Raw genomic sequence first — 25,249 nt, forward strand, 5'->3', positions numbered from 1 at the left:
GAAAAACTTAGAGGGACGCCTGGGTGGCTCAGTTGGTTGAGCAGCTGCCTTCGGCTCAGGTCGTGATCCCAGCGTCCTGGGATCGAGTCCCACATCGGGCTCCTTGCTCATCAGGGAGCCTGCTTCTCCCTCTGCCTCTGCCTGCCATTCTGTCTGCCTGTGCTCGCTCTCTCTCCCTCTCTCTCTCTGACAAATAAATAAATAAAATATTTAAAAAAAAAAAAAAAAAAAAAGAAAAACTTAGATATGTGTGATTATTTGTTACACATTATATTATCATGTTTTACCTTTTGTAATCTATTTTTGCTAAGTACCCAGGTAGCATTCTACAAATTAGTGTCCTGGTACAGGAGAAATACACTGGGGTGAATTTTGACCTTCTGAACTTGTTTGCAGGGGCAGCATAGTGTTTCTCCCAAGATTGTGTTGACAGGGATGGATGCAGAGCTCATTGTCCTGGGAGGGAAGAAGTGTAAGTGCAAATAGTGTGGTTTAGGTGGACAGAGATGGGGTGACCGTAGTGCCCACATCTTCAGTGTCCTCTCTCTCTCAGCACCCGTGCTCTTTGGACCAGCTGTCTGGAGGCGAGTTGCACTTTCTCTCCAGGCTGGGAGGTCCCAGGTTCTTTGCATTCTGATCCCGTTTCTTCAACATCCCTGTCGACTGCAGCGGTGAGAGAAGTTGCTTCTCGAAGAACCCCAGCTCTCAACATCCCTATTCTCTGTCTAACTTTCTGTACCTGTCCAACTTACTCTTGGGGCATCCTCCTTTCCCCAAATGCACTCAGACGTCATTATCAAAGTCACCAGCCCTCACCTCTGCAACTCTGCTGTAGTTAGTGTCCAGTTATAGTTAGTGAATTGCCAGGGTCTAGTTTCTCCTGACTGATGTTCTGCCTCGGGAGTGGAGGCAACAGTTCTCTGTAGGCAGCAAGTCTGCAGGAGCTATTGGTTTGGGAGAGAAGTTTCTGGTGAGGTTTCTGTATGAGCTCCTCATCATTTTATGGCTTTTTGGTTAAGTCAGGAGGGCCTGTAATACTGAGTCTGCACCTGGAGAAGGAAAATGGGAGGAACTGGGTCCTTTTGCACTAGTGAAAAATACTTTCTTACCAAAGTTCTGCTGCTGAGGTTTACTTAATAGGGAAGAGTATGGACATATGGAGGTGTGGGGGATGGGCTTGGCTTCTGGGATGATCATGGGAATTGTCTTCTGGAGGTGAACACTGTGAGGTCTGTAGAAATCTTCCCAGCAGGGCAGATGGAGGCAAAGTGAAGGGCTACCTTGGAAGTGCTGACTGGTGAAAAAGACCTGGAGGTGAGATGGGTCTGCCCTGATGTTTCCTTGGCACTGAGTCCAGAGTGGTGCTGTGGGGCTCTAAGTAAATGTCACAGAGAGGAAGGGCTGAATGGACTCTTCCATCGCTCTCCCCTCCCCCTTCTCCACCACCAAGTATTCTTCCTATTTGCCAACTCAAACACTTAATAATAAGACTGTTATCCCCAGAGCAGGCAAATAATAGGTAATTCCTATGGGTAGATGGTAGCAAGTGTAGGGAGTGCCTCAGTATTGTCAAAGACGTAACATTGATTAAAAGTTTGTTGATACACGGCTTACATGGAATATCATAGGCAAATGACTTTCTGATAAAAAAATAGCCATACAATAATGATTAAATTTACCAAAGTGTTTTTATATATAGCCAGTTAGATTTGGTAAAATATGTGTTCAGTGATTATTCCATTTAAGATTATGGAAACTGCAAAAGTTTCAGATGGTATACATCACACTATAAGAAGTAATTAGCATTTTGATGGACGTAAAAAAACCTCCCAGCTGATTCTGTACAGTTATCTTAAGAAGGTGTTTAAAGTAAATTTTGTGACTTTAGTATAATCTTTTATTTGAGTATAATATTGATATAATAGTCATGGGCTAATTTTTAGGGTACAAGTCATTTTAGTCAACATTTTGTGTGGAGTTTTATATAACTTTAGAGTCTAATCAAAAAATAAGAAAATGAGAGCAGTGGTCTGTACGCTGGTGGGGGTTGGTGTGGCTTCAGGGTTTAAGAGAAGAACACTGGCTATGGATAAGAGCTTGGCTTGCCTGCATCTCTTGGCCATTGTAAATAGTGATGCCATGAATGTGAGTGTTTGGTAGCTATTTTTAAGCAAGCAAATCTTAATTTTTTTACATGTATAGTTTCATTTTTTGTATTTATTTATTTATTTATAAAAAGATTTTATTTATTTGAGAGGGAGAGAGAGAGATGGAACAGGGGGATGGCCAGAGGGAGAGGGAGAAGCAGATTCCCCGCTGAGCAGGAACGCAGGGGTTCAGGGCCAGGGGCTCTATCCTAACACTTCGAGATCATGACCCAAGCTGAAGGCAGCCATTTAACCACCGACTGAGCCACCAAGGTGCCCATTTTTTTGAATGTAGGTATCTTATGTATTTGAGGTTTGTTTTGGCTTTTAGTGTGAGGCATAGGTCCAATTTTATCTCTAACCGCACCCCCCCCGCCCTGTAACTATCTAGTTGGTCTAATACCATCTATTAAAAGTTCGTTGTTTCCCAGCGAATCGCCACCTTTATCAAATATTAAGTTGAGATTTGTATGCAACTTCAATTCTGTCCCTTTGGTCTGCCTGTCCTGTACATAGCACCGGGATATGATTTCAGAGTCTGTTTTAATATCTAGTAGGGGACTCTTCGTTAGGGTGGAGGGTAGAGAGTTTTGCCCAGGGCAGAGAGATGTCTTTCCATCCTTCTCCAAGGCAGTGGGGGGAGGAGAAATGGGGGACTGGATGGCTTGGAGAAGGGAAGAAGCTCCTTGGGTCCCCATGATGTTGTGGAAGGGGTTAATTGGTCCTGGGGAAGAACCTCATTTTCCTGGAGCAGCTCAGACTCTGTTCTGGCATGTGTTTTTTGTGCTCTGAAGGATGCTCAATGAACACAAGAGAAATCAGTTCTTTCCACTCTAGACATGGACATTTATTAAGGCTCTGACACCCTCCCTGGAGCCGCCCCAGGGCAGAGTCACTCAAAGCGTTGGGGGCTGGTCTGAGGGGCTGGTCTGGCACGGCTGTTTGAAGCGTTTCATTGTTCTGTTAACCCAGGGCATGAAGCTTCCAATCCTGGTGAAGACAGCTGGAGGAGACCCCCTCCTATCTCCATAGGAGACAATGCCCTGGGCCACACCGTTACACACCAGGGGGCCTCCGGAGTCCCCCTGTGGGCACAGAGAGAAAGAGACCCTAAGCAGGGCCTCCCTGCCGCTCCCCCTGGCTCTCAGAGGGAGGGCAGTGGAGGTATGGAAGTATCCTCCTGGATCATTCCATGGCTGGGCTTCAGGCCTGGCTGCAGTTACTGCCTCTCACTCAGCCCATGTCAACATACCTTCCCTTCTGCAGGAAAACCCTGCACATACATATGTTGTGTACCCGGTGCTCCTCCCGTCGCCACCCCGCCCCCCACCTGATTGATGGGACAAGCCCCTGCCTCACTCTGCTCTGACCCCACCAGATGGGGCAGGGGGTGTGGGGTTAGTGGGGCTGTAGCTTGTTCCTACTGCCCAGCCTGCCCAGACCCCCGTGTCAGGCAGTGTTGGCACATGCCCATGGCCTTACCAGGAAGGCGGACTTCCTCTGCCTTGGGTTGCCCACACAAATTTGTGTTTGGCTGTCGTAGAAAGTGAAGCGATTGGAGCACCTCGAATCGCTCTGCACGGCTAGCTGCACCTCGTGAAGTCTGTTTGTTCTCATGTTCAGGCCCAGCAGGCCCCAGCCTGCCACAGTGCACCTGGCCCCGGGTCTCACCCTGGCCCTCGCACGAGGCAGAGTCACTGACCGCACAGCAGACGTCTGTCTCATTCTCTTTGCCAGCTGCGGGGAGGAGGGAAGCCGCTCAGGGACTGTCTGTGCCCCTAGGCCCACAGTCTATCCCCATCCTGGGACTCCGCCCCTGCTTCCTCCCCAGAATCCCAGGATGGCGAAGCTCCCAGCACTGGGTGCGGACTGGCTGGGCAGGAGAACCAGAGGATGGGGTGGGCGGTACCTGCAGTAACATGATGTCATTCCTGTTGGTCTGGGGATCATAGTTAGGGTGGCGGATGGCTCTGAGAGTCCTGGTGTGCTGCTGGGTCCGTTCCTGTCTCTGGATGTTGTGGGCCCCCAGGGTGACAGTGATAGTTCTGCAAAGGAGAGGTAGCCTAGAGGTAGGTGTGAGCCTCAGGAGCTCTGGACCCCAGGCTCTGCATGGCAGGTAGACCGCCCAAGGTGGTAAAACTGCAGCTGAGGGAGTTGAGTGGACGGGGATTGGGGGGGCAGTTTTCAGGGCCCCAGCCCTCTGTGCTTCTCCTCAGCCCTGAGCTTGGGGTGGTGAGAGCACCCAGTGACTGCATTTTGCTTCCCCTGGAATAAGTTGAGAAATAGCCGAAATAACTATTTTGAACCCCAGCATGTGCCTTTATCTCCTCCTGGTCTTTTTGATCATGTCCCCCTTTTCTCCCCATTCGCCCTGGCCTGTTCTCTGCCCCCAAAGTCCCACTGGTCTCTTTTTCACTCCTTCATGGCTGGAGCCCTGCTTTCCCATGGCTGGTCTGCGGCTCCCATGGGTCCATAGTCCTGGCTGTCTGCCCCCCCGGCCCCCCCGCCCCAGCCCCCAGCTGCTCACCTTCCCCAGCAGTGAGCTGCTGTCAGCACGAAGTCATTTCTCACCAGGAAACCCCCGCAAGCTTTGAACTCATCGATTTGGAGATATGCCATGTAGGGGTGGGAATGAGGCCTGGCCTCTCGGCCTCCAATGATCTCCCCTGGAAGGAAGCATTTGGCACTTACCTCTGCACTTGCGGAACCCATATTGTGGGCACCAGGGTGGTGGCTGCAGAAAGGCTGGCTGATGGGAAGGGGGAGAGATGATGCAGGGGAAGGAGGAGCTGGGGGTGAGAGCTGGGTCTCCAGGGCACCACACTTTGGAGAAGCCTCTTGCATTCTGCAGGAAGCACTGCTGGCTTCCCATCCCAGACCTTAGCGCCCTCCCAGCTCCCCAGAGAGCAGTACCACTCTCTTCCAAAGTTCCCTGAGACTTTTTTCCTCAGGAAGAGTCTCAGGTCCTTCCGAGGCCTGCTCAGGGCACCCTCATGACCAGCATGGGTCTGTTTTTCCAGAATCTAGACAAGAGCTGATGGTAGTTCCTGCGCTATTGGCTAGGCTCGGAGTGGTGGGCAGCAGGATGAATTTAGAGAGCACGTTGATTTCACATGTACTATGTGCTGGGGCAATTCCAAGAGTTTTATTTATTTATATATTTTTAAGAACTTTTTAAAAAATGATTTTATTTATTTATTTGACAGACAGATATTGCAAGTAGGCAGAGAGGCAGGCAGAGAGAGAGAGGGGGAAGCAGTATCCCCGCTGAGCAGAGAGCCAGATGTAGGACTCGATTCCAGGACCCTGAGATCATAACCTGTAGAGGCTTTAACCCACTGAGCCACCCAGGCGCCCCCAAGAGTTTTAGAAAGTATACTAACTTAAGTCTTGTAGAACTCTAGGAGGTATGCATTGGTATCATTCCTAATTTATAAATGAGGAATCTGGGCAGCTGTGAATTCAAATAACTTGCCCAACGATACAGAGTGAGGAGGTGTCTAGGCGGTCTGGCTCCAGGGTCCTAGGAAAGGGGACAGTCACTCACCTGCCCCAGCCCCGGGGGGTAGGAGAAAGGCCATCAGGAGCAGGAGTAGTGGCATCTTCTTGGGAAGGCTGCCCCAGGTAGGTGCTGTGGGTGCTCCCTCCTGCCTGACTTGTAGCCCCCAAGAGAGGAAGGAAGTCTGGGGGGCGGGAGGAGGGCTCGAGAACAGTTCCATGCTTCTGCTGGCGTGATAGGTTTCATCACCCAAGACTGCCCAGGAGGCTTGCCCACCAACTGCCAGTGATCTGGGGGGAAGAGAGTAGTCTGAGCCAATGCCGCAGTCTCCCGCACAGCAGCTGAGTCGGTGCTGGCAGCCTAAGTGGGAACCTGGGGCAATTGGGAAGGGGGCTTGTGGTGCCCAGTCCCAGAACCCTAAACCCACCAAATTCGATAATACCCCAACAATGCGTGAAAGCTGGTAGCTGCCTGTCTCCCCCATTTCCAACTTCTCCAGGGTAGAGCCTCAGTCCTTTGGAACTTCAGAGTTCCTCTAAATAAAGGCACGTTTCCTAGATTGCTTATTTAATTTATACCTTAGTGAGGTATGGACATGGGTGAATGAAAGACAGGTGTGCGGTGAGGGTGGGATGTGTTGAGGACACCAGGAATACGTCGGAGGAGGCAAAAGAGGGAGGAAGAAACCTGCCTGTCTTGACCCTCTGGCCCCTGGACCCCCTGCTGATACCTTAGCTGCTCCCAGTTCTTTCTAGAAGTTGTGAAGGCAGATTGAGTAGCTCTTCTGAGTGAGTGCAGGGCATTGCCAGGGAAGGAAAAGGGAAGAACAAGATTCTGCTGCTGATAATTACTTTCACAGGACAGTTGAGCCCCCAACAAACACTCAGTGAAAATTATGACACAGTTGAAGATTTCTATTTTCCTGCTTCTTTTTTTTTAATTTAAAAGATTTTATTTATTTATTTGACAGAGAGAGACACAGTGAGAGGGAACACAAGCAGGGGGAGTGGGAGAGGGAGAAGCAGGCTTCCCGCTGAGCGGGGAGCCCTATATGGGGCTCCATCCCGGGACCCTAGGATCATGACCTGTCTTGGGATCATGACTGGATCCGAAGGTAGGCGCTTAATGACTGAGCCACCCAGGTGGCCCTATTTTCCTGCTTGCTACTCAAGATGAGGGCTTTTGTGTCCCATAAGGTTCCCTGTGCACAGAAAAGACCGTGGCTAAAAGAAAAGCAGCTAAGATCCTTTTTATCCATGATATGAGTCCAATCCCCATTCTCTGCCCCAGGGGCTTCTGAGAAGGAAATGCACGCTTGCTGGGCTGTCTATAATCCATAAAGAACCACCTATAATACATAAAGGACATGCACACCACGTGGAGAATAAGGCATCACAGATCACTGTAGAGTAACACAGACACCCTCAGAAATACTTAGAAGACTCTGTGGGTGCACAGAAAAAACATTGTAATATGGTATAATTTTTTTCAAGAACGTCAGAATTAAAAAGTAATACAATTCTTAAACTTTTATGGCTGTGAGAGCCCCACTTGAAAATCTTATGGAAATGAAGGCCCCTCTCCTTGTATAGAGAGATACATGATTTTCACAGCTGCAAAGAACTTAATCCCTTCTCTGATACATGTTTAATGATGGCAACCTCATGAAATTTCTTTATGCGTCTGAAAGGTAATATGTAGAAAAAAGAAAATAATATAATGATTTTACTAGTGCCTTAGCATTGGGGTAATTTTAATTTATTGTTACTTAACTTTTTCAACACTTTGTTTTAAAACCATTAGTCTAACTTTTTTTTTTTAAGATTTTATTTATTTATTTGACAGAGAGAGATCACAAGTAGGCAGAGAGGCAGGCAGAGAGAGAGAGAGAGAGGGAAGCAGGCTTCCTGCTGAGCAGAGAGCCCGATGCAGGACTCGATCCCAGGACCCTGAGATCATGACCTGAGCCGAAGGCAGTGGCTTAACCCACTGAGCCACCCAGGCGCCCCCTAACTTTTTTTTTTTTTAAGATTTTATTTATTTGAGAGACAGTGTAAGTAGGGGTGGGGGGAGGGCGGGATGGAGGGGCTCAGTACAGAGTCTGCTAAAATTTTTCTCTCCCTCTCTCTGTCTCTCCCTGCAGCACCTGTATAGGCTTTCTCTCTCAAAAATAAATAAAACTTAAAAAAAAAAAAAGTCACAGTGGTAAGTTAATTCTGGGGTTGGAGGGCAGAGAGGGCATTTTTACAGGGAAGAGACACATGTGGGGTTTCTGAAATTTGGCCTTGTTGTTTAAGTTTTGAGTACTTTTCATGTGTGTCTATTTTGCAATAAAAATTTTTTAAAAGTCTGTTTGCCAGGGCTGGGGATTAGAGAGAGCACTTGGACAGTCTCTGTGGGAGATGGGAATGGAATGTGGGAGAACAAACAGGGGCACATATGTTTTTATTTCCTATTTTAATAAAAATTGTGATATTGGAACAAGGAAGACTGCGATACATTTCACAATATTCATAGCTGGTTACATCTACTTTTGACTGTTTTATTACATTTCCGTCAGTTACAATAGTCTTCTCCTCTGGGATGTTGGGACATTAAAGTAAGATGTTTCCCACCTCCTCCCAGGCCCCGTATTCCACCCAAATGCAAAACCTCTGGGCCAGCAGTTGCCCGCTGAGACCAGGCCACTTCCCTCTCCATCCCTTTGATGCCGCTCTGGTCAGAAACCAATCTGGTTGCTCTTGGCATTGTCGGAGACTATTGTATTACTGAGGCATTCTGGATGTTCTCAGGGCCCCCTTAGTATCTTGTGGAGAAGGACAGAGTGGAAGCTCCTTGGGAAGTTTCCGCTGATGAACTTGTAATTGTTTTATGGAGTGCCAGTGTGAGGGGAAGTGATGTCTGCATTGTTGTCTTCCCACGTGCACATGTCTGCTGGGAGTGAGACCCTTTCTTGCCAAGAATTGGCCTGTCCGCGCTCCAGCAGGAAAGAACAAGTGACAAAGGAAATTCTAGGTGGACATGTCCCCTGAGACTCTCTTCCCCTAATGCTCAGACCCTCCAACTCTTCAACAACAGGAGATCAGTAATGCTGATTCTGATATATTCACGGGGTGAGATGCTATCCAGACATTAAATAGCATCCTGTTTTAAAGACTGCTTGGTGGCACGGAGCACTTTACATCATCTGATATTAAGTGGAAAAAGTAGTATATGTGCTGCCGAAGTGAGCACTAAGTGGAAAAAGTAGAACGTGAAATTGTGTATACAGTTTGATACTGATTCTGTTAAAAAGGAGCAACAGCCATAGCAATCATTTTATGACTCTTATATTCCCTTTTATTTTTTAAATTTTTTATTTTCTTAAAGATTTCATTTATCCATTTGACACAGACAGAGATCACAAGTAGGCAGAGAGGCAGGCAGAGAGAGGGGGAAGCAGGCTCCCTGCTGAGCAGAGAGCCTGATGGGGGGCTTGATCCCAGGACCTCAAGACCATGACCTGAGCGGACGGCAGAGGCTTAACCCTCTGAGCCTCCCAGGAGCCCCTTATTTTCCCTTTTATATTAGCCATTTTTTTTTCTACAATGGCCTTGCATTAGTTTTATACGCAGAACAAAATTTTGGGTCTGTGATCTGTACAAACAGCAAACACTGTAAGGAATTGTGGTAGAGGCAAGCTAGCGGTTTAGCAAAAGAATTTCCTTTTCTTCCGGAGGACCTGGGAGCACACCGTTGTGAAGGCTTACTTGATGGTAGGTGTGACTATGTGACTGTTGTAGCAAACGGGATATGAGTAGAGATGTTGTGGGTACTTTCCAGACATGGCCTATCACGTGCTCCCATGTCTGACCATTCAGGTTCTTCCCCTACCTAGATTTGACGCAGATAAATGCAGGGAGCTTGGAAGCCATCTTTAGGAGCCTGAGTCTGGACTCCTCAATTATGGGCACACATTTAATTTATTGTCCCATCTGGGACACTTGAGAGTAAAAGGAGGCACTACTCACCAGGAACATCCATTTTGGACTATTTGTGAGCAAGAAATAGGTTTCTGTTGTTTGTTAGTCACTGAACTGCTAGTTTATGTGGTGGAACAGTTAAGGTTATCTTAACTAACACATGTACCAACTTGCTTAAGCCTACCTTTTCCTGACATTTGAGAGAGAGAGTATGTGAGAGAGAGAGAGCATGAGAGAAGGGAGGGTCAGAGGGAGAAGTAGACACCCCGCTGAGCAGGGAGCCCAACATGGGGCTCCATCCTGGGACTCCGGGATCATGACTTGCTTAATCGACTGAGCCACCCAGGTACCCCAAAATTATTTTATTAATTATAAAATTTAATAATTGAATACATTACAAAATAGGAAGGAAAAAAAGTCAGCTTTAATCCTACCACCCAATTGACCACTGTTTTTTAAAAATTTTTATTTATTTCTTAAATTTCTTTTCAGTGTTCCAGAATTCATTATTTATGCACCACACCAGTGCTCCATGCAATAAGTGCCCTCCATAATACCCACCACCAGGCTCACCCAGCTCCCCCCCTCCCCCAAGTTGACCACTGTTAACAGATGTAGTTCCACCTGTATTTTTTCAATATTTATGGAGGTGTGATTATAATATATTTAGTTTTGAATCCTGTAGTTTTTATCCAACATAGACATCTCCCTCTGTTAGTGAATATCTGTTAATGAATTAATTAAATATCTGTTAATGAATATTGTTTTAAAATCTCATTTGTATTTAATAAACAGGTTTTTAAGTGATTTTTAAAAAAGATTTTATTTATTTATTTGACAGAGATTACAAGTAGGTAGAGAGGCAGGCAGAGAGAGAGGAGGAAGCAGGCCTCCCGCCAAGCAGAGAGCCCGATGCAGGGCCAGATCCCAGGACCCTGGGATCATGACCTGAGCCGAAGGCCGAGGCTTTAACCCACTGAGCCACCCAGGTGCCCCTAAGTTATTTAAATAATATAAAAGTTGCAGAAAAATTAGGAAAATGGATATATAGGAAGAACAATTAAAGCCTAAAAGGAAAATATATGTGTAAGCAAAAATTTGATTTTTTTTTTTTTTTTTTTTTTGAGAATAACATATACTGCTCTTGTGCTTCTGATTTAGGTATACCTGGGAACATTCTTCCATGGGGTGAAATATAATTCTATTTCATAACTTTCAAGTTTCCATAGTGTACAGTAGTACATAATTTAAAAAAAACGAATCCCTGGGAGGGTATGGGCTATGGTGAGTGCTGTGAAATGTGTAAGCCTGATGATTCACAGACCTATACCTCTGGGGCAAGTAATACATTATATGTTAATAAAAATAATTAAAAAAATGACAAATACCCACATTAGTCCTGGACACTGGTGTTGTTTCTAAGATTTGACTTGTAATATATCTATAAGGATTGACCTTGCCCAGTTTTCTCCATGCAGTTGATGGGTAGGTCAAGGACTCCTTTGTTCTTTTTTTTTGTTTTTTTTCAAGAAACTTTGTGTATAAGGTGTGAAAATACCATCTTCTCCATGTCCATACAGAATCTCAGTTGTTGTGAATTTTTCTCATAGAAGCAAAAAATTATTCTTTTGATTTGTACTAATTAGTGAGCTTTTACTTTTTTCCAAATATTTATTATTTTTTTATAACTTGCCTATTAATGTTCTAAGCTTAGTTTGCTTTCTTTCATCTCCTTAGCCTAGTTTTCTAGAGCAGTGGATAATGTAGATGTCAACAGTTGCATAGCACATTCATGTAAATGTGCCATACTTTACCATTTCCCTCGTTTTTTATTTTATTAAAAAATTTTTTTTCTTTTTATATTTTTAAATTTTTTTAAAGATTTATTTATTTGACAGAGAGAGAGAGAGAGAGAGAGAGAAAGATCAAAAGTAGGCAGAGAGGCAGGCGGTTGGGGGGGAAGCAGGCTCCCTGCCAAGCAGAGAGCCCGATGTGGGGCTCGATCCCAGAATCCTGAGACCATGACCTGAGCTGAAGGCAGAGGCTTAACCCACTGAGACACCCAGGTGCCCCTCCTTCATTTTTTAAAGATTTTATTTATTTATTTGTCAGAGAGAGAGAGGGAGAGGCAGAGAGAGTGTAAGCAAGGGGAGCAACAGGCAGAGAGAAGCAGGCTCCCTGCTCAGCAGTGGGACTCGAGCCTGCTGTGGGACTTGATTCCAGGACCCTGGGATCACGACCTGAGCTGAAGGCAGATGCTTAACCACTGAACCACCCAGGCATCCCTCACAATTTTCCTATTTTGGCCATTCATACCGATTCCAGTCGGAGGTTTATTGTAAAGAATGGTGTGATGAATGAACACCTTTTGAATAACTTCCCTGCACACACACACACACACACACACACACACGCACACACGCACACACACTTTAAACCTTATATAGGATGAAATTCTGGAAATAAAACTCACAAAATCAAGAGACAGAAACAGGTGTGAACTGACTTGGAAATCATTTTGAGGAAATATCCACAGCAGCCCAGTCTTCATGACGCTCCTACGGTCATTGTAAGGTGGTAGTTTTTCTTCCTAGTGTGTATTATACTCCATCAAGTGCATGTATCAGGTGTGAGGCAAACACTGACTCATTAGGCTCTGTCCTTCAAGGCTACACACCTCTGCCTCTGGTGTGGATGTCCTTGGTCACTCTGCCACTGGCTTAGGCACATACCCTGGAGCTCCATGGAGCTCTTCAAGGTGCCTTTTGGAGGTCTCTACAATTCTTTGGTGTGCTGGGTTCTCCTAAGGGTGCTGTTTTTACTGCTGGGCCCGAAGTTGTCCCCTGGCTCATGCTTCCCCAACTCTTCACTTGCTCACCTCCACACGTGCATTCAGTCTTAATCTCCCCTGTGCTACTGTTGGTGCTCTGAGCTCCAGGAAAGACTTGGCAGATGGATGGACACACAGTCATGTGAGAAAAATTGGCTTTTATGTGCTTTTCACCTTATTTTTCAAGGGACTGGATTTTGCTTTTTCACATCCATGTGATTTATTTGTTATCCTTTTCAGTGAAATTCTTTCCCTTTTTGATGGTGGTCCCACTTGAATCAGTGTTTGACCGGTTGTCCAGCTATTGTGAATTTACTGTGTTCTGTCACGTCCAACTCACTACTGGTGTCGTTTGAAGGATATAGGACTCCAGGTGCCTGGGGGCCTCAGTCATTTAAGCATCTGACTCCTGATTTTGGCTCAGGTCATAATCCCAGGGTCAGGCTCTGAGCTCCACAGGGAGTCTGCTTGAGATTCTCTCCTTCTCTCTCTCTCTGTCCTCCCGGCCCCACCACTGCCCCACTCATAATTATTTAAAAAAAAAAAAGGATACAGGACCCTCAAATAAGTTTATCTGGTGACAGTTAACTATGTTGCCCCTGAAATGTGGCATTTCATGGGTTTGTGGACTGCAGTTCATATCTTCTACATGGGAAATAAAAATAAGGCTGTCCCTCCCTTCCTCACCTCAGGATGTGGCCTCTACCATGCATAGATTAGAAACTTCTTCCCATTTAAGATTGCCCTTCTGGAACCAAAGTCATGCATGTGAAAGTGTAATGTGCATTACAGATAAAATTCAGGGATTTCAGTTATTTTTAAGACTGGCTTTCTCATGGATACTTCCGTTCCCTTCTTTTCCTTGCTTTCCCTTCCTTCCCTTCCCTTCCATTCCCTCTTCTTCCCTTCCCTTTCCTCCCCTCCCCTTCCCTTCCCTTCTATTATGTTCAGTTAGCCAACATATAGTACATCTAACTAATTCTAAATACAGATCCATTTGTGCCAAAACTGAACTGCTTGGTGGAAGGAGGTGGAAGGGTAATTTAGGAGACATTTCTCACTATGTTTCCCCATGGCAGGGACAGAGCCCGTCAAGTGCCTGGCACAAACAGAGAGATCAACTTTTTATTTTATTTTATTTTTATTTATTTTTATTTTCAGCATAACAGTATTCCTTGTTTTTGCACCACACCCAGTACTCCATGCAATCCGTGCCCTCTCTAATACCCACCACCTGGTTCCCCCAACCTCCCACCCCCCGCCCCTTCAAAACCCTCAGATTGTTTTTCAGAGTCCATAGTCTCTCATGGTTCACCTCCCCTTCCAATTTCCCCCAACTCCCTTCTCCTCTCTAACTCCCCTTGTCCTCCATACTATTTGTTATGCTCCACAAATAAGTGAAACCATATGATAATTGACTCTCTCTGCTTGACTTATTTTACTTAGCATAATCTCTTCCAGTCCCGTCCATGTTGCTACAAAAGTTGGGTATTCATCCTTTCTGATGGAGGCATAATACTCCATAGTGTATATGGACCACATCTTCCTTATCCATTCGTCCGTTGAAGGGCATCTTGGTTCTTTCCACAGTTTGGCGACCGTGGCCATTGCTGCTATAAACATTGGGGTACAGATGGCCCTTCTTTTCACTACATCTGTGTCTTTGGGGTAAATACCTAGTAGTGCAATTGCAGGGTCATAGGGAAGCTCTATTTTTAATTTCTTGAGGAATCTCCACACTGTTCTCCAAAGTGGCTGCACCAACTTGCATTCCCACCAACAGTGTAAGAGGGTTCCCCTTTCTCCACATCCCCTCCAACACATGTTGTTTCCTGTCTTGCTAATTTTGGCCATTCTAACTGGTGTAAGGTGATATCTCAGTGTGGTTTTAATTTGAATTTCCCTGATGGCTAGTGATGATGAACATTTTTTTATGTGTCTGATAGCCATTTATATGTCTTCATTGAGATCAACTTTTGATCTACTGATGGTCTGCAGCCTGGAGTCCTCTGGCTCACAAAGCTGCCATAACCCAGGTTGCCAGTAGGGGGAGCTGGGGTTCTGAGACCAGGCCAGGCTGAAAGGGGCTGAGGTTGTAGAGTGACTCCATTGGCCAGAGAGGCTAAGCCCCTAGGGGATAGGATGCTGGTTTGGAAGGAGGGACTCAGCCGGTCCTACCATTTGAAAGGTGGGTACTGGTCCCTCTGATGGGCATCCAGTGGGCTGGCAACTCAGGTGCCAGGATGGAAAACAGAGGCTGTGTGGGATGGGCAACCAGGGAGGAAGGTTGACTAAATTCAGTGCTGGGCAAGGCATGGAAGGGAACCCGGGTGAGGCTGGGGGAGCTGCACCAGGAGCAGGAGAAACCTGCTTTCCTGTCCCCCATTTCCCTCCCCCACAGAGAGAGAGAGAGAGAGAGAGAGAGAGAGAGATCGAGAGAGAGCCCCTTGAAACAGGAAACAGGGTGCCCATGGCATGGCCCCCTGGCCTCCTGGGTCCCCGGAGTTACTCTCTTTCTACTGACCAAATTGTTGGGTTGGTGATGGTGGTTGGCTTAGAGAATTTAAGAAATTTCTAAGGCCCAGAGAGGATACTTTTCGGGGACAGAAATTTTTCTATAATAGAGTTTAGGCTGAACCTTCGCAGAGGGCTTAGCACCAAAGAGGTCTTATTGGGAAATTGATGAGAAACTAAGCAGCATAGGGGTTAGGGAGGGTGGGGGTTGGGGGAGAAAGGAGGCAGCAAAGCCTGGAGTTGGCAGCAGAAGATAGCCTGGGCAGTGTTGCTTTGTACCCGAAGTGGTTCAGTGAATAAGTAAGACCTCAGTCGTATTCGCTCTAGAGATCCATTTATTATGGGCCTGCCATCCCTCCTTCCCCTCTCCCCCAGTCGCAAGGGATTCTTTCCTCTGCCCCAGAAAAGATGGCCGAGCACAGAGGGGAGTCAATCTCATGCTTGCTGTTAGAGGCGCTTCATTGTTCTCTTTATCCAAGGCAGGAAGTGGGAGACCTTCATGAAGACCCCTGGAGGGGTCCCGTTGTGTTTTCCATAGGAGAAAATCCCCTGGACCATGTTGTTACACACGAGGGGTCCCCCGGAGTCCCCCTGTGGGCAGAGAGAGGAAGGACTGAGCTGGCCTCCCAGTGGTCCTGTCCTCCTTGATGCCCTGGGGATGGGGGGGTCTGTGTTAGGGGCTGCATGGGATATTGGGCCCAGGGCAGGCCTTGTCCCCTCTCTCAGTTCTTGGGCTCTAGCCTGGTACTGACTGTTCTTTCCAGGGCCAAACTTTTCTCTCTAATCCTAAGGGAACCTTGAATGTGTGTGTGTGGGGGGGGGGGGTAATTCTACTGTTGGATGATGAACCCTTCCTCCCCTCCATCCTGACCCACTTAGGGGGGAACCGAAGACTGGATTTGTGGATCCTGCTGCCCGTGCTCTCAGGCTGAGGCAGGAAGATAGGGCCACTCCCACACCCCAGTCTGCCCCAAATTCCTCTCTCCTGGGGCTTGTCTAGGTAGATGCTGGAAGCCTAACCTTGAAGGCAGTCTTCATCTCCTCCGGGTCTCCTACACAAATCTGGGTGGCCCCACTGTAATAGTGAGGGAAGAGGGATGCACATGTCGCATCCTTCTGCACTTCCAGTGACACCTCCTGCAGAGTGGTTGCTAGGGTGGTCATTGAGACCCGCCCCCAGCCGGACACACTGCACACCTGTCCAGGCCTCACCGGGTTCTTGCTCTCGGGCAGGCGGAGGGGCTTCACAGCTGCAGTCTGCTTGGCCTTTCTCTCCAGCTGATGGGAAGAGGTGAGACAGTCCAGCTTAGAAAATGGCCTTGGGGTCTGGATGCCCTGATGAGGCTGCACTGTCTTCTCTCTGCCCTGAGCCACAGGGACTGGTCAGGTGGCCAGGATAGAAGGAGGGAGGGGACAGGTCCCAGTGAGAGGAGGAACCAGTGGACCCAGGAGAGCAAGGGCAGCAGGGAGGTTTCCTTACTTTCAGTAACATGATGTCATTGGAGAAGTTCTGCTTATAGTCTGGGTGGGGGATGGCTGTTTTCACGGGGATGACCTGCTGGGTCCTCTCCTGTTTCTTGATGTTGTGGGCCCCCAGAATGACCCTCATGGAGCTGCACAGACAGCAGAGTGGGGTGTGCGGGTGTGGAGTCATAGGATACAGACCAGGGGCTGTGAAGGGCAGGTGGCATCCAGGGCAAGGCAGGGCTGGAGCCAAGGGGGAAATCGAGGTGACAAATGGGTCCTGGATCCACTTTTTTTCAACGACACTGAAGGTAGGGCTTCTTCGAGGTTTCTTTTGCCTTCAGGCAATATCATGAAATTACACTGAGTTTGCATTTTGGCTCTAATGGGTATTTCCATCCCCCACGGCTGCTTTTTTTACCTGGTGTGGTCCCTCTCTTCTCAGCTGTGCCACTTACTCTCACATTGGACCCTCTGACCCCAAAGCTTACCTGTCCTACTTCTCAGGCTTTTATCACCCCAGCCATGCTTTCAGCCGGCTCCTCTGATGAGCTCTCATGGGCTTGAGTTACCAGGAGCCCCGGTGCTTCCCTGGGCTGCAACCACTGGGGATAGGACAGGGGTCCCTGTTGGGGTCTCAGATGTGTAGGCTGGCTGCTGCCCCTCACCTTCCCCGGCAGTGAGCAGCCGTTAGAACAAAGTACTTGTGCACGAGGACACTGCCACACCTCTTCATCTTGCCATTATCCAGAAACTGAAGAAATGCCATGTAGGGCTGGGAGTGGGGCTTAACCTCATGGCCCCCGATGATCTCCTCTGATAGAAAAGGCTGAAAGATGCAGTGTCTGGGGGTGGCTGTGGTCAGGAGGGAAGGTTTAGGAAGGTAGTGATCGAGGGTGGGGTCTACAGCACCCTGTGGACCCAGGATGGGCAGTCCTCCCAGGTTCATGTAACAGGATGTTCTTTCTTGAACCTCGAGCCTCAGAACACCCCTGAAAAGGGAGCATTACTTGTTCTCCACATTCCACTTCCGACACATGTATGGAGGAGATAAGATCTATCTTCAAGGGGCACCTGGGTGGCTCAGTTGGTTAAGCGACTGCCTTCGGCTCAGGTCATGATCCTGGAGTCCCAGGATGGAGTCCGGCCTCGGGCTCCCTGCTCAGCAGGGAGTCTTTTTCTCCCTCTGACCTTCTCCCCTCTCATGCTCTCTCTCTGTCTCTCTGTCAAATAAATAAATAAAATCTTAAAAAAAATCTGTCTTCAAGATGATGGAGTCCCAAAAGATCATGGACAGGATTCCCCTGATACCTTGCTTCTCAGTGAATCTCCTGGGTCCTTCTGAGCCTCTGCTAATATCCCAGGGTGTCATTTTCTAATAAACTACCTATGAGTTTGTGGAGTTGGATTTTCTAAAATCCTCATGTCCTAGGGGCTAGCACATGGTCTCAGTAGACATTTTTAAGTTGCACAAGGGAATGGCTATCAGTGAGTTTTTGGCTGAAGTTGGGTGGAGTTAGTGCTGGTGGAACTCGAGACCACAGGAGTCAGGGAGGGCACTGCCAAAGACAGTGAAGTAGCCGAGGGCCCTGCACAGGCAGGGGGAGGTGGTGCTGACAGTGGGCTCCACAGGCCTGGGATAGAGCTTTGTGTATAGTCATCTAGCTGCTGCTGAGATCGACTGTACCCGGGCCCTTGTCCCAGGCAGGAGTGAGAGGGTGGAGAGCACTGGGAAATTTAACTGGTTCTTTAAGCTGGGTCCAGTGACACCTCCCACTACTGCAGCTGGTTTGTCTGAGCTTACATTTCCTGGCTTGGATTCAGGGCTCTTAATTGCCTATCTTTTGTAGCTTCATATCTTCTGCCAAATGCCTTTCTCTAAACAATTCACTTTCCAAGTGATAAGAAGGAGGCTAACCCCTACTAACCCTTTTAGTGAGCACCCTTCCTGCCGGCCATCTTTGTTGAGCGTCTGTCTAGCATCGGACCTGTAGGTCTGAGTTCGGGGTAGGAGCTGGGGTTCAGAAAGGCTCAAATTGAGGACAATCCCTGACTGTGCTGGGCAGAAGGGTCAAGAGTACAAGGGGTTTTGTGGGATGGGCTCAGGTCTCTGGAATGGGTATGGTCACTCACCTGTCCCAGCCCCAAGGGGCAGAAGAAGGGCCAACAAAAGCAGGAGAGGCTGCATCTTCCCTGAAGGTCTGCCCACCTCAGAGCTGTTGATCTTTCTTCCTTCCAGATACAGAGCCCTTAGGGGAGTGATAGAAGGGTGGCTCACCGATTTAGGCCTCTTCAACCTCTGTGTCTCTACGGCTGGGTGTCATCATTTAAGGTGGTTTGTCGAAGTTCTCTGGCTTGGGTTAGGTGAGAATGGTGCAGCTATCACACTTGCACTGCCACTGCTGAGTTATAAGGTGAAAGCAAGAAGAACGAACAAGAAAGTGAAGGCTGTGGCTCCTGCCAGCAGGAGGGCTGGTACCTCAGAAGCCCCTCAGTGACTGACTCAAGAATGTCTCCATTTCTCGTCTCTTGGCCCTTTTTCCATTTCTGAGGAAATCAGGAATAATTACTGAGCTAGCTAGGTCCGGGGATACCAGAGAGCTTGAGATATTGATGGTTGTTTGGAGCAGACTAAGAATCTGTGGTAAGTGTACATTTTCCCACAGTTGAAACACACTCATCAATGGCAGGCATTCAGCCAACCACTTTTTCTTTTCAGCCTGCCTTTTCTGAGGTGGATGTTTTAGAAAAATAAGATTATTTTTTCTGAATACATTCTTATGGAAGAGACTTAGAGATTGTTGAAAAATGGAAGAAAAATTACTCAATTAACTATAGGCTATAGGATACCTTTGAAACCATAAGATACCTTTTAAACACAACTTTTTATTGTAATGAACACACTCATTCACACACACACACACACACACACACACACACACACACACACAGAAAGAGCATGGGGTGGGAAGAGGCTGGATCAGACCAAGATGGAAGAGTACTTTCAATGTCGTTTGGGACTCTGGGAAGATGGGCGTCAGGACACCAGATGCTGTGCTGGACTCTGGGACCACGGCAAGGCTGTGACTGGCACTTGGGCTAGGCTTGGGAGTACCCTCCCAAAACTCTTCCAAGCTCCCAAGCTGCCACTCTGATTGGGGGAGGGAGTGCTGCATGGGGTGAGTTACAGCTTTCCAGAATCTTCCCACCCATTTCTATTAGGATGAAGTGGCCCCCTATCCCAGAACTTCTTAGGTGGTCCTTCCAGATGTGGATTCCTTTATGTTGCCATATTGGGGTAGGATGGGGTGGGGGTGTAGGTGTGGGATAAGGTAGGAAGGCAATATGGATGAGATAAGAGCATCCTCTAGGAGAGGGTCATTTTTCTTGGGGCAGTGTCTCCTTTTTCCTGATGGAGCTTACATTCAGCCTGGCAGGAGGAGGTGGTGCTGGGAGGTATATTTGGAAGGAGCTGGGTACCAAAGCAACATGACTTTTTGTTCTAGAGAAATGTGAACAGATGGTGGCTGGACACGCAGTAGGTAACTAACAAATGTTATGGTGAATAAAAGAAGAGGATCTAATTTCCACTCAAGAGATGGAAGTTTATGAAGCCTTGGCAACCTCCTCTCCACCCCCTTTCCCAGTGCAGTTCTGGCCTCTGTCCCAGAGAAGATGGACGGATTGATCCTGGGGGCATCTCAGTCTGGTCCCTGCAGGCTGAAGCATCTCATTGTTCTTTCTATCCAGTGAAAAAAGCTTGAGATCCTGGTGTAGACACGTGGAGGTTCCCCATCTGTTTTTCTAAAGGAGACAATGCCCTGGGCCATGTTACACAAGAGGGGGCCCCCAGAGTCTCCCTGCAGGGAGAGGGAGGAAGGACTGAGTTGGACTTTCTCTAGGTCCTGTCCTCCTTGCCACCCCTGGAGGTAGGTGGTTTCTGTTAGGGGACAGTGGGTGAGATCAGGGCCAGGGGAGGCCTTGTGGCCTCCCTTGGTCCTTGGGCTCCAGCCTGGCCCCGATACTCCCCTCCCTTTTCTCCCTCAGAAAGCCTCTGCTCATCAGTAGCTGTGGGACTATCTCCCACCACCTCCCTACCCCCCCAGGGAGATAGGACCAGAGACTGGATTGGATAGAAATGCTGAGGACATAGAAATAAGGCTAGTTCTCACTGTGCCTTCTCAAAACTTGGCTGTCCCAGGGCTGGGCATGAATAGTGCTGGGGATCTCACCTTAAAAGAAGACTTCTTCTTTTTCGGGTTCCCCACACACATTTGGGTTGTGCCGTTGTAGAGTTTTTATAGCATGAGATGCATTGCTTGTTCCTCTGGACTTCAAGCTCTACCTCATGCAGTTTCCAGGCCCCAGAGGTGCTGTTCATGCTGAGGCATCCCCAGCCAGCCACACTGCACACCATCCCTGGCCACACCTGTGCACTCCTCTTGGGCAGCCTGAGGGGGCTAACATGGGCAGTCAGGTGGGCCTTTTCCAGCTGAATGCAGAGGAAAGGAATTCTAATCTACCAATGGCTCACAAAGACTCCAGGGACAGTCATGGGGTAGCCCTCCTCATAGCCCCAGGACAAGTAAAAATGTCATACTAGGAATGAGGGACAGGAATGACATCACAGGGGATGCAAAATCCCCAGGAATAAAGTGTGCAAGAACCAGCGGATCAAGGGCCCTACCTGCAGTAACATGATGTTGTTGAAGACATATTTAGGATTATAGTCTGAGTGGTGGATGGCTTTTCTCACTGGAATGACCTGCTGGGTCCTCTCCTGCTCCTTGATGTTGTGGGTCCCCAGGATGACCCTGATGGAGTTGTACAGAGAGTGAGTGGGAGGTGGGGGGTCACAGGAGGTATAGCCCAAAGGCCATGGATGAAACGGGACAGCTCAGGGCAGGGCAAGACTGGGATGGAGAGGAATTCTAGGGGATGGGGTCCCAGGGCTGAGCATCTGTGAACCCCCTGCTTCTTGACAGTCTAGGCTGGGTGGCAGTCTTGGAAGAGGGATCCTTATAAGGAGTTAACAAAAGGGTGGGCTTCCAGGCGCTGCTTCTTACCTCCCCTTGCAGTGAACTGCTGTTAGCACAAAGTCCTTATGTTCTAGGAACCCCCCACAGGTTTTATTTGGATTCTGAATCTGGAGAAATGCCATGAAGGGACGAGAATGAGGTTTGGCTTCATGGCCTCTGATTATTTTCCCTGAAAGAAATCGTTTACTCTGCCCACTGTGCTCATGGAGCCAAAGGCTGGAGAAGGAGAGATGGGGATGAACTAAAACAGGTGGGAAGGAGTTGGGGTGGCAGAGAGTAGGGTCTGTAGTAGGCAACAGCAACCGAGAAGGGTTCCTCAGGCAGCATTCCTGGCTTACCAAATGACCCACAAGACTCAGATTCTCCCTCTAACAAAGAGAAGAGCAGTTCTTGTTTCTTAATTCCTACAGTGGACACATATGGTGGCAGAAGTAATTTGCATTTGGAAGAAACAGTGAAGTCCCCACAGATCCCGGAAAATCCTTTCCCTGATATCTGGGTCCACTATCCCCTTTTGTTTCCCAGACTTTACTGAGCTGTTCCTTATTTGTATTGATTGGAACATGAACTCAAAATGCTCATGTTTATGTTTTGAGTTGTGTTTGATCTTCTTGAGAGCCTGACAAATATTAGCTGCCCAGGAAGTGTCTTAGCTGCATGAAGGAATGGCTCCCAATCAACCTCTGAGGGAGTGCTGGTTGTGGTTCCAAGTACCAGTAAATATGGGGCCTGCCAAAGCCATTGTACTCACTGTGGCTGAAAAATTACCAAACCTAAGTATTAAGGGGACCAGGATGCCACCACCTCTGAGACCAGCTGGGTCCTTGGCTCCTTCCTTGGGCAGCATAAGAATGACAAAACTTGGGGAACTGGGTGGAGATTGAGGATAGATTTTAAGACATTGAGTTAGAAAGTTAGTGGGCCTACTTAAGCAAAGGACTCTTGGTTTGGACCCTTGGTTTCAGCTCAGGTCACGATCTCAGGGTGGTGACATCAAGGCCCATATGGGGCCCTGTGCTCAGTGTGGAGTCTGATTAAGTTTCTCTCTCCTCTGCCCCTCGCTCTCATGAACATGCTCTCTCTCTCAAAAACAAAACAAAACAAAACAAAACAAAAAAGAAAGTTAGTGGGCCTAGCTTTGATTACAGAAGCCAGCCCCTTTCTCCAAACTACCTATTCCTGGGGGATTAATTATTTCTCATTCCTACCTTCCAACTCTTCTAGATGCCTTTGTATAAGAACCCAATTTCCAGATGATAAGGGTAGGACCTACAGCTCCCCTGCCCCCACCCTCCGGGGAATAGACTTCTGCCCTGTCATTCATGCTGAGTGTTTATCCTGCTTCAGATTTGCCCATCTTGGAGGGAGGTTGGCAGATCTGATGTGGGATCAAAACTCAGCAAGACCAGGATGTGCCTGAGTGGAGCATCTGAGCAGGGCTGTACCACAGTTGGATGAGGCTGGGCCTCTGTTGAGGGGGGAGGGGGGCAGACAGTCACTCACCTGCCTCAACCTTGGGAGCCAGAAGAAAGGCCACAAGGAGTAGGAGCAGCTGCATTTTCCCAGGAAGGCTGCCCAGGTTGGAGCTGCAGTACTTCCTCCTAGTCCTCTAACCACTGTGTTCCTCTCTGATGTTGTAGTCTTTATCACATAAGGCTCTGTCTGAGTGCCTCCTATCGCTGTCTGATCAAGTCCAGGCCCAAGTGAAATAATTTATCAGTCACCACATCAGCACTGGCAGCTTTTGACCACACCAGCAGAGAATAGGAACCACAGACTATGGGTGGGGTGGTTAAAGATGTTGCATCTGTGAGTAGTAGGGCCCTGAGTTGCAGTAATCTGAGCCTCTTGATGATACATCCAAGAACATTTTCTATTCCTGGGCTCTCTTTAGACTATCAGGATGATCCTTCATTGAGCTGCCTTTTCTTGAGACTCGGGGATATTGGAGGTGAGATCCTTTGCTTCTGGTGGAGGAGTCAAAATCACCAGTGATCTGATAAGGATGGTGAGGGCCACAGTTAGAGGGATGGATTGAATGAATGGTGTGGGAGTAATATTGAAGAGGGCTTGCTTCACTTACTGAAGAATTGAGTGGTTTAAAACAACATCAATGATACCACCACCACCACCACCAACACCACCACCACCACCATTTATCTTTCCCACGAATCTGCAAGTTGTGGATAGCTCTCCTCTGCTCCCCTTGGTGTCAGGGAAGACTTGAAGCCTGGAGACTGGAATCACCTGAGTCTCACTCACCCATGCCCAGTGGTTGGTGCTCATCTTCTGGGCCCATCAGTTCTTCTCTGTGAGGTCCTCTCATGCAGTCCCTGCATGGGATTGTTCAATCTTCCTCATAAAATGATGGTTGGCTTCCGCAGAGTGAGTGTCTCCCCCAAATCGAGCCAGACAGAAGCTGTGTTCTTTTTATTACCTAGACTTTGAAGTCATATGGCATTGCATTCTATTATATTCCCCTGCTTGGAGCAATCAGAAACCTCCATCCAGGTTAAAAAGGAAGGGGCCTTGACCCCACTTCTGAGTGGGAGGAGTGTTTCAGTCATGTGAGAAGAGCCTGTGGGATGGGAGACATACAGTGGCAACCACAGCAGAGGACAATCTGTCATACTGCTTTAGCTGTAGGTAGAGTTGGTCAGAGGACTTGAAACCAGTGACTGGTTTAAACTGAGGTCATAGCCTGTGGATAGGGTGAGATGTGCTCTGTTATGACCAAACATGTTGAGAATGGAAGAGGTTTAACTGTCTCTCAAAAGTTACTCTCATTAATGAGCTACAGATACCATGTGAAGTGGGAATGGAGGCCAGGGAGCTAGAACAATATCCTCACACCACTGTCTGGGGAACTATATTTCTTATATCCCTGTACCATTTGCTAAATAAGTTATTCTGATAGTCTCCCCATAATGGATAAAGATGGGAGTCATGTGAAAATATCATCACTTCTGAACATCTTGATCCCCACTGTCTTAAGAAACAATGAAGCCAGTATCAACTCTGGCAGGGTGGGGAGTCACAGTGAACTGGAGGGTGGCGACGCAAACCTGTGTGAGGTGAGGAAGGTGCCCACAGCAGGCCTCCTATGTGGACACTCTCCTTATCCGACATGGGCTTGGATGCCCTGCACTGGGCAACCCAGTTTAGGATGGCAGAATAAATGTGAGGTGAGGAGGGCAGCCCAGTTCAGGAAGCAGACACCCAAGTGGTGTGAGGAGGATGTTCATATCGGGGCTGGGCTAGTAGCTGGTATTGGAGCTCAAGCAGGGAGATAGGGCCTCCACTGAGATGGAAGTCTGGTGCAATTCATCAGAGCAGGTTGAGGAGAATGAGGTAGACATTGGCACAAAAAGACTGCTTTTAAATTTAAGCAGAATTCTCCATGGGCAAGGCTTTTTTTTTTTTTTTTTTTGATTGGTGTTGCAGGATATATTTATTTTCCATTATAATTTACATCTTATCTATGTCTTTACTTACATCTTATCTATGTCTTTAAATTTAAGATGTCTCTCTTGTAAACAGCACAAAATTCAGTCTTGCATTTCTTAACTAGACTAATAATCTCTGCCCTTTAATTAGAGTGTTTAATCTGTTTACATTTAATGGAGCTGCTGATAGGATTGATTGAAGAATGTCTTATTGGGATTTGATTTGTATTAGTGTGATTTCTTCTTTGTTCCTTTGTCCTTCTTTTCCTGCCCTATTTTGTTGTGTTCCATTTTGTCTTTAAAAAAATATTTCATTTATATACTTAACAGAGACACAGTGAGACAGGG

At 47.6% G+C, this 25,249-nt stretch overlaps 3 protein-coding genes across 7 annotated transcripts; all 3 read right to left on the minus strand.

The window, feature by feature from the left end:
* Positions 1–2,975: 2,975 nt before the first annotated feature.
* On the minus strand, positions 2,976–5,773 carry LOC111162031 (cathepsin G-like). The gene is made up of 5 exons (XM_022526203.1): positions 5,695–5,773; positions 4,675–4,813; positions 4,057–4,192; positions 3,630–3,884; positions 2,976–3,232 (listed from the first exon to the last, which is right to left on the minus strand). Exons 1-5 carry the CDS (start codon positions 5,747–5,749, stop codon positions 3,044–3,046), a joined length of 774 nt encoding a protein of 257 aa, XP_022381911.1. The 5' UTR covers positions 5,750–5,773; the 3' UTR covers positions 2,976–3,043.
* Positions 5,774–15,269: 9,496 nt separating this feature from the next.
* On the minus strand, positions 15,270–18,814 carry LOC111160760 (granzyme H-like). Of its 5 annotated transcripts, none has more exons than XM_022524119.1 (5): positions 18,695–18,814; positions 17,085–17,232; positions 16,433–16,565; positions 15,973–16,230; positions 15,270–15,543 (listed from the first exon to the last, which is right to left on the minus strand). In XM_022524119.1, the coding sequence occupies exons 2-5, from the start codon at positions 17,183–17,185 to the stop codon at positions 15,400–15,402; spliced, it is 636 nt and encodes a 211-aa protein (XP_022379827.1). In that variant the 5' UTR covers positions 17,186–17,232; positions 18,695–18,814; the 3' UTR covers positions 15,270–15,399. The 5 variants fall into 5 exon arrangements, with proteins under 5 accessions (XP_022379827.1, XP_022379819.1, XP_022379810.1 ...); XM_022524111.1 differs by having other exon boundaries at positions 18,550–18,814; XM_022524127.1 differs by having other exon boundaries at positions 15,282–15,543; positions 16,165–16,230; positions 18,550–18,814.
* Positions 18,815–20,117: 1,303 nt separating this feature from the next.
* On the minus strand, positions 20,118–23,013 carry LOC111139675 (mast cell protease 1A-like). Its single transcript, XM_022492021.1, is given in 6 exon segments — positions 20,118–20,276; positions 20,649–20,714; positions 20,717–20,908; positions 21,104–21,239; positions 21,483–21,624; positions 22,959–23,013. Coding segments are annotated over 6 exon segments (750 nt in total).
* Between the last annotated feature and the right edge of the window lie 2,236 nt (positions 23,014–25,249).

The sequence above is a fragment of the Enhydra lutris genome, unplaced genomic scaffold (genome assembly GCF_002288905.1).
Source record: "Enhydra lutris kenyoni isolate GAN:26980312 unplaced genomic scaffold, ASM228890v2 scaffoldscaffold4, whole genome shotgun sequence".
Classification (NCBI taxonomy): domain Eukaryota; kingdom Metazoa; phylum Chordata; class Mammalia; order Carnivora; family Mustelidae; genus Enhydra; species Enhydra lutris.

Coding starts and splice junctions, on each gene's coding strand:
- LOC111162031 (XM_022526203.1), bottom strand. CDS start 5,749: ATGCCACTACTCCTGCTCCTGATGGCCTTTCTCCTACCCCCCGGGGCT. Junction 4,814..5,694: donor ACCCCCCGGGGCTGGGGCAG/GTGAGTGACTGT, acceptor GCTTCCTTCCAG/GGGAGATCATTGGAGGCCGA. Junction 3,885..4,056: donor ATGACATCATGTTACTGCAG/GTACCGCCCACC, acceptor TCCTCCCCGCAG/CTGGCAAAGAGAATGAGACA.
- LOC111160760 (XM_022524102.1), bottom strand. CDS start 17,365: ATGAACCTGGGAGGACTGCCCATCCTGGGTCCACAGGGTGCTGTAGAC. Junction 16,566..17,084: donor GCTGCTCACTGCCGGGGAAG/GTGAGGGGCAGC, acceptor CTGTCTGTGCAG/CTCCATGAGGGTCATTCTGG. Junction 16,231..16,432: donor ATGACATCATGTTACTGAAA/GTAAGGAAACCT, acceptor TCTTCCCATCAG/CTGGAGAGAAAGGCCAAGCA.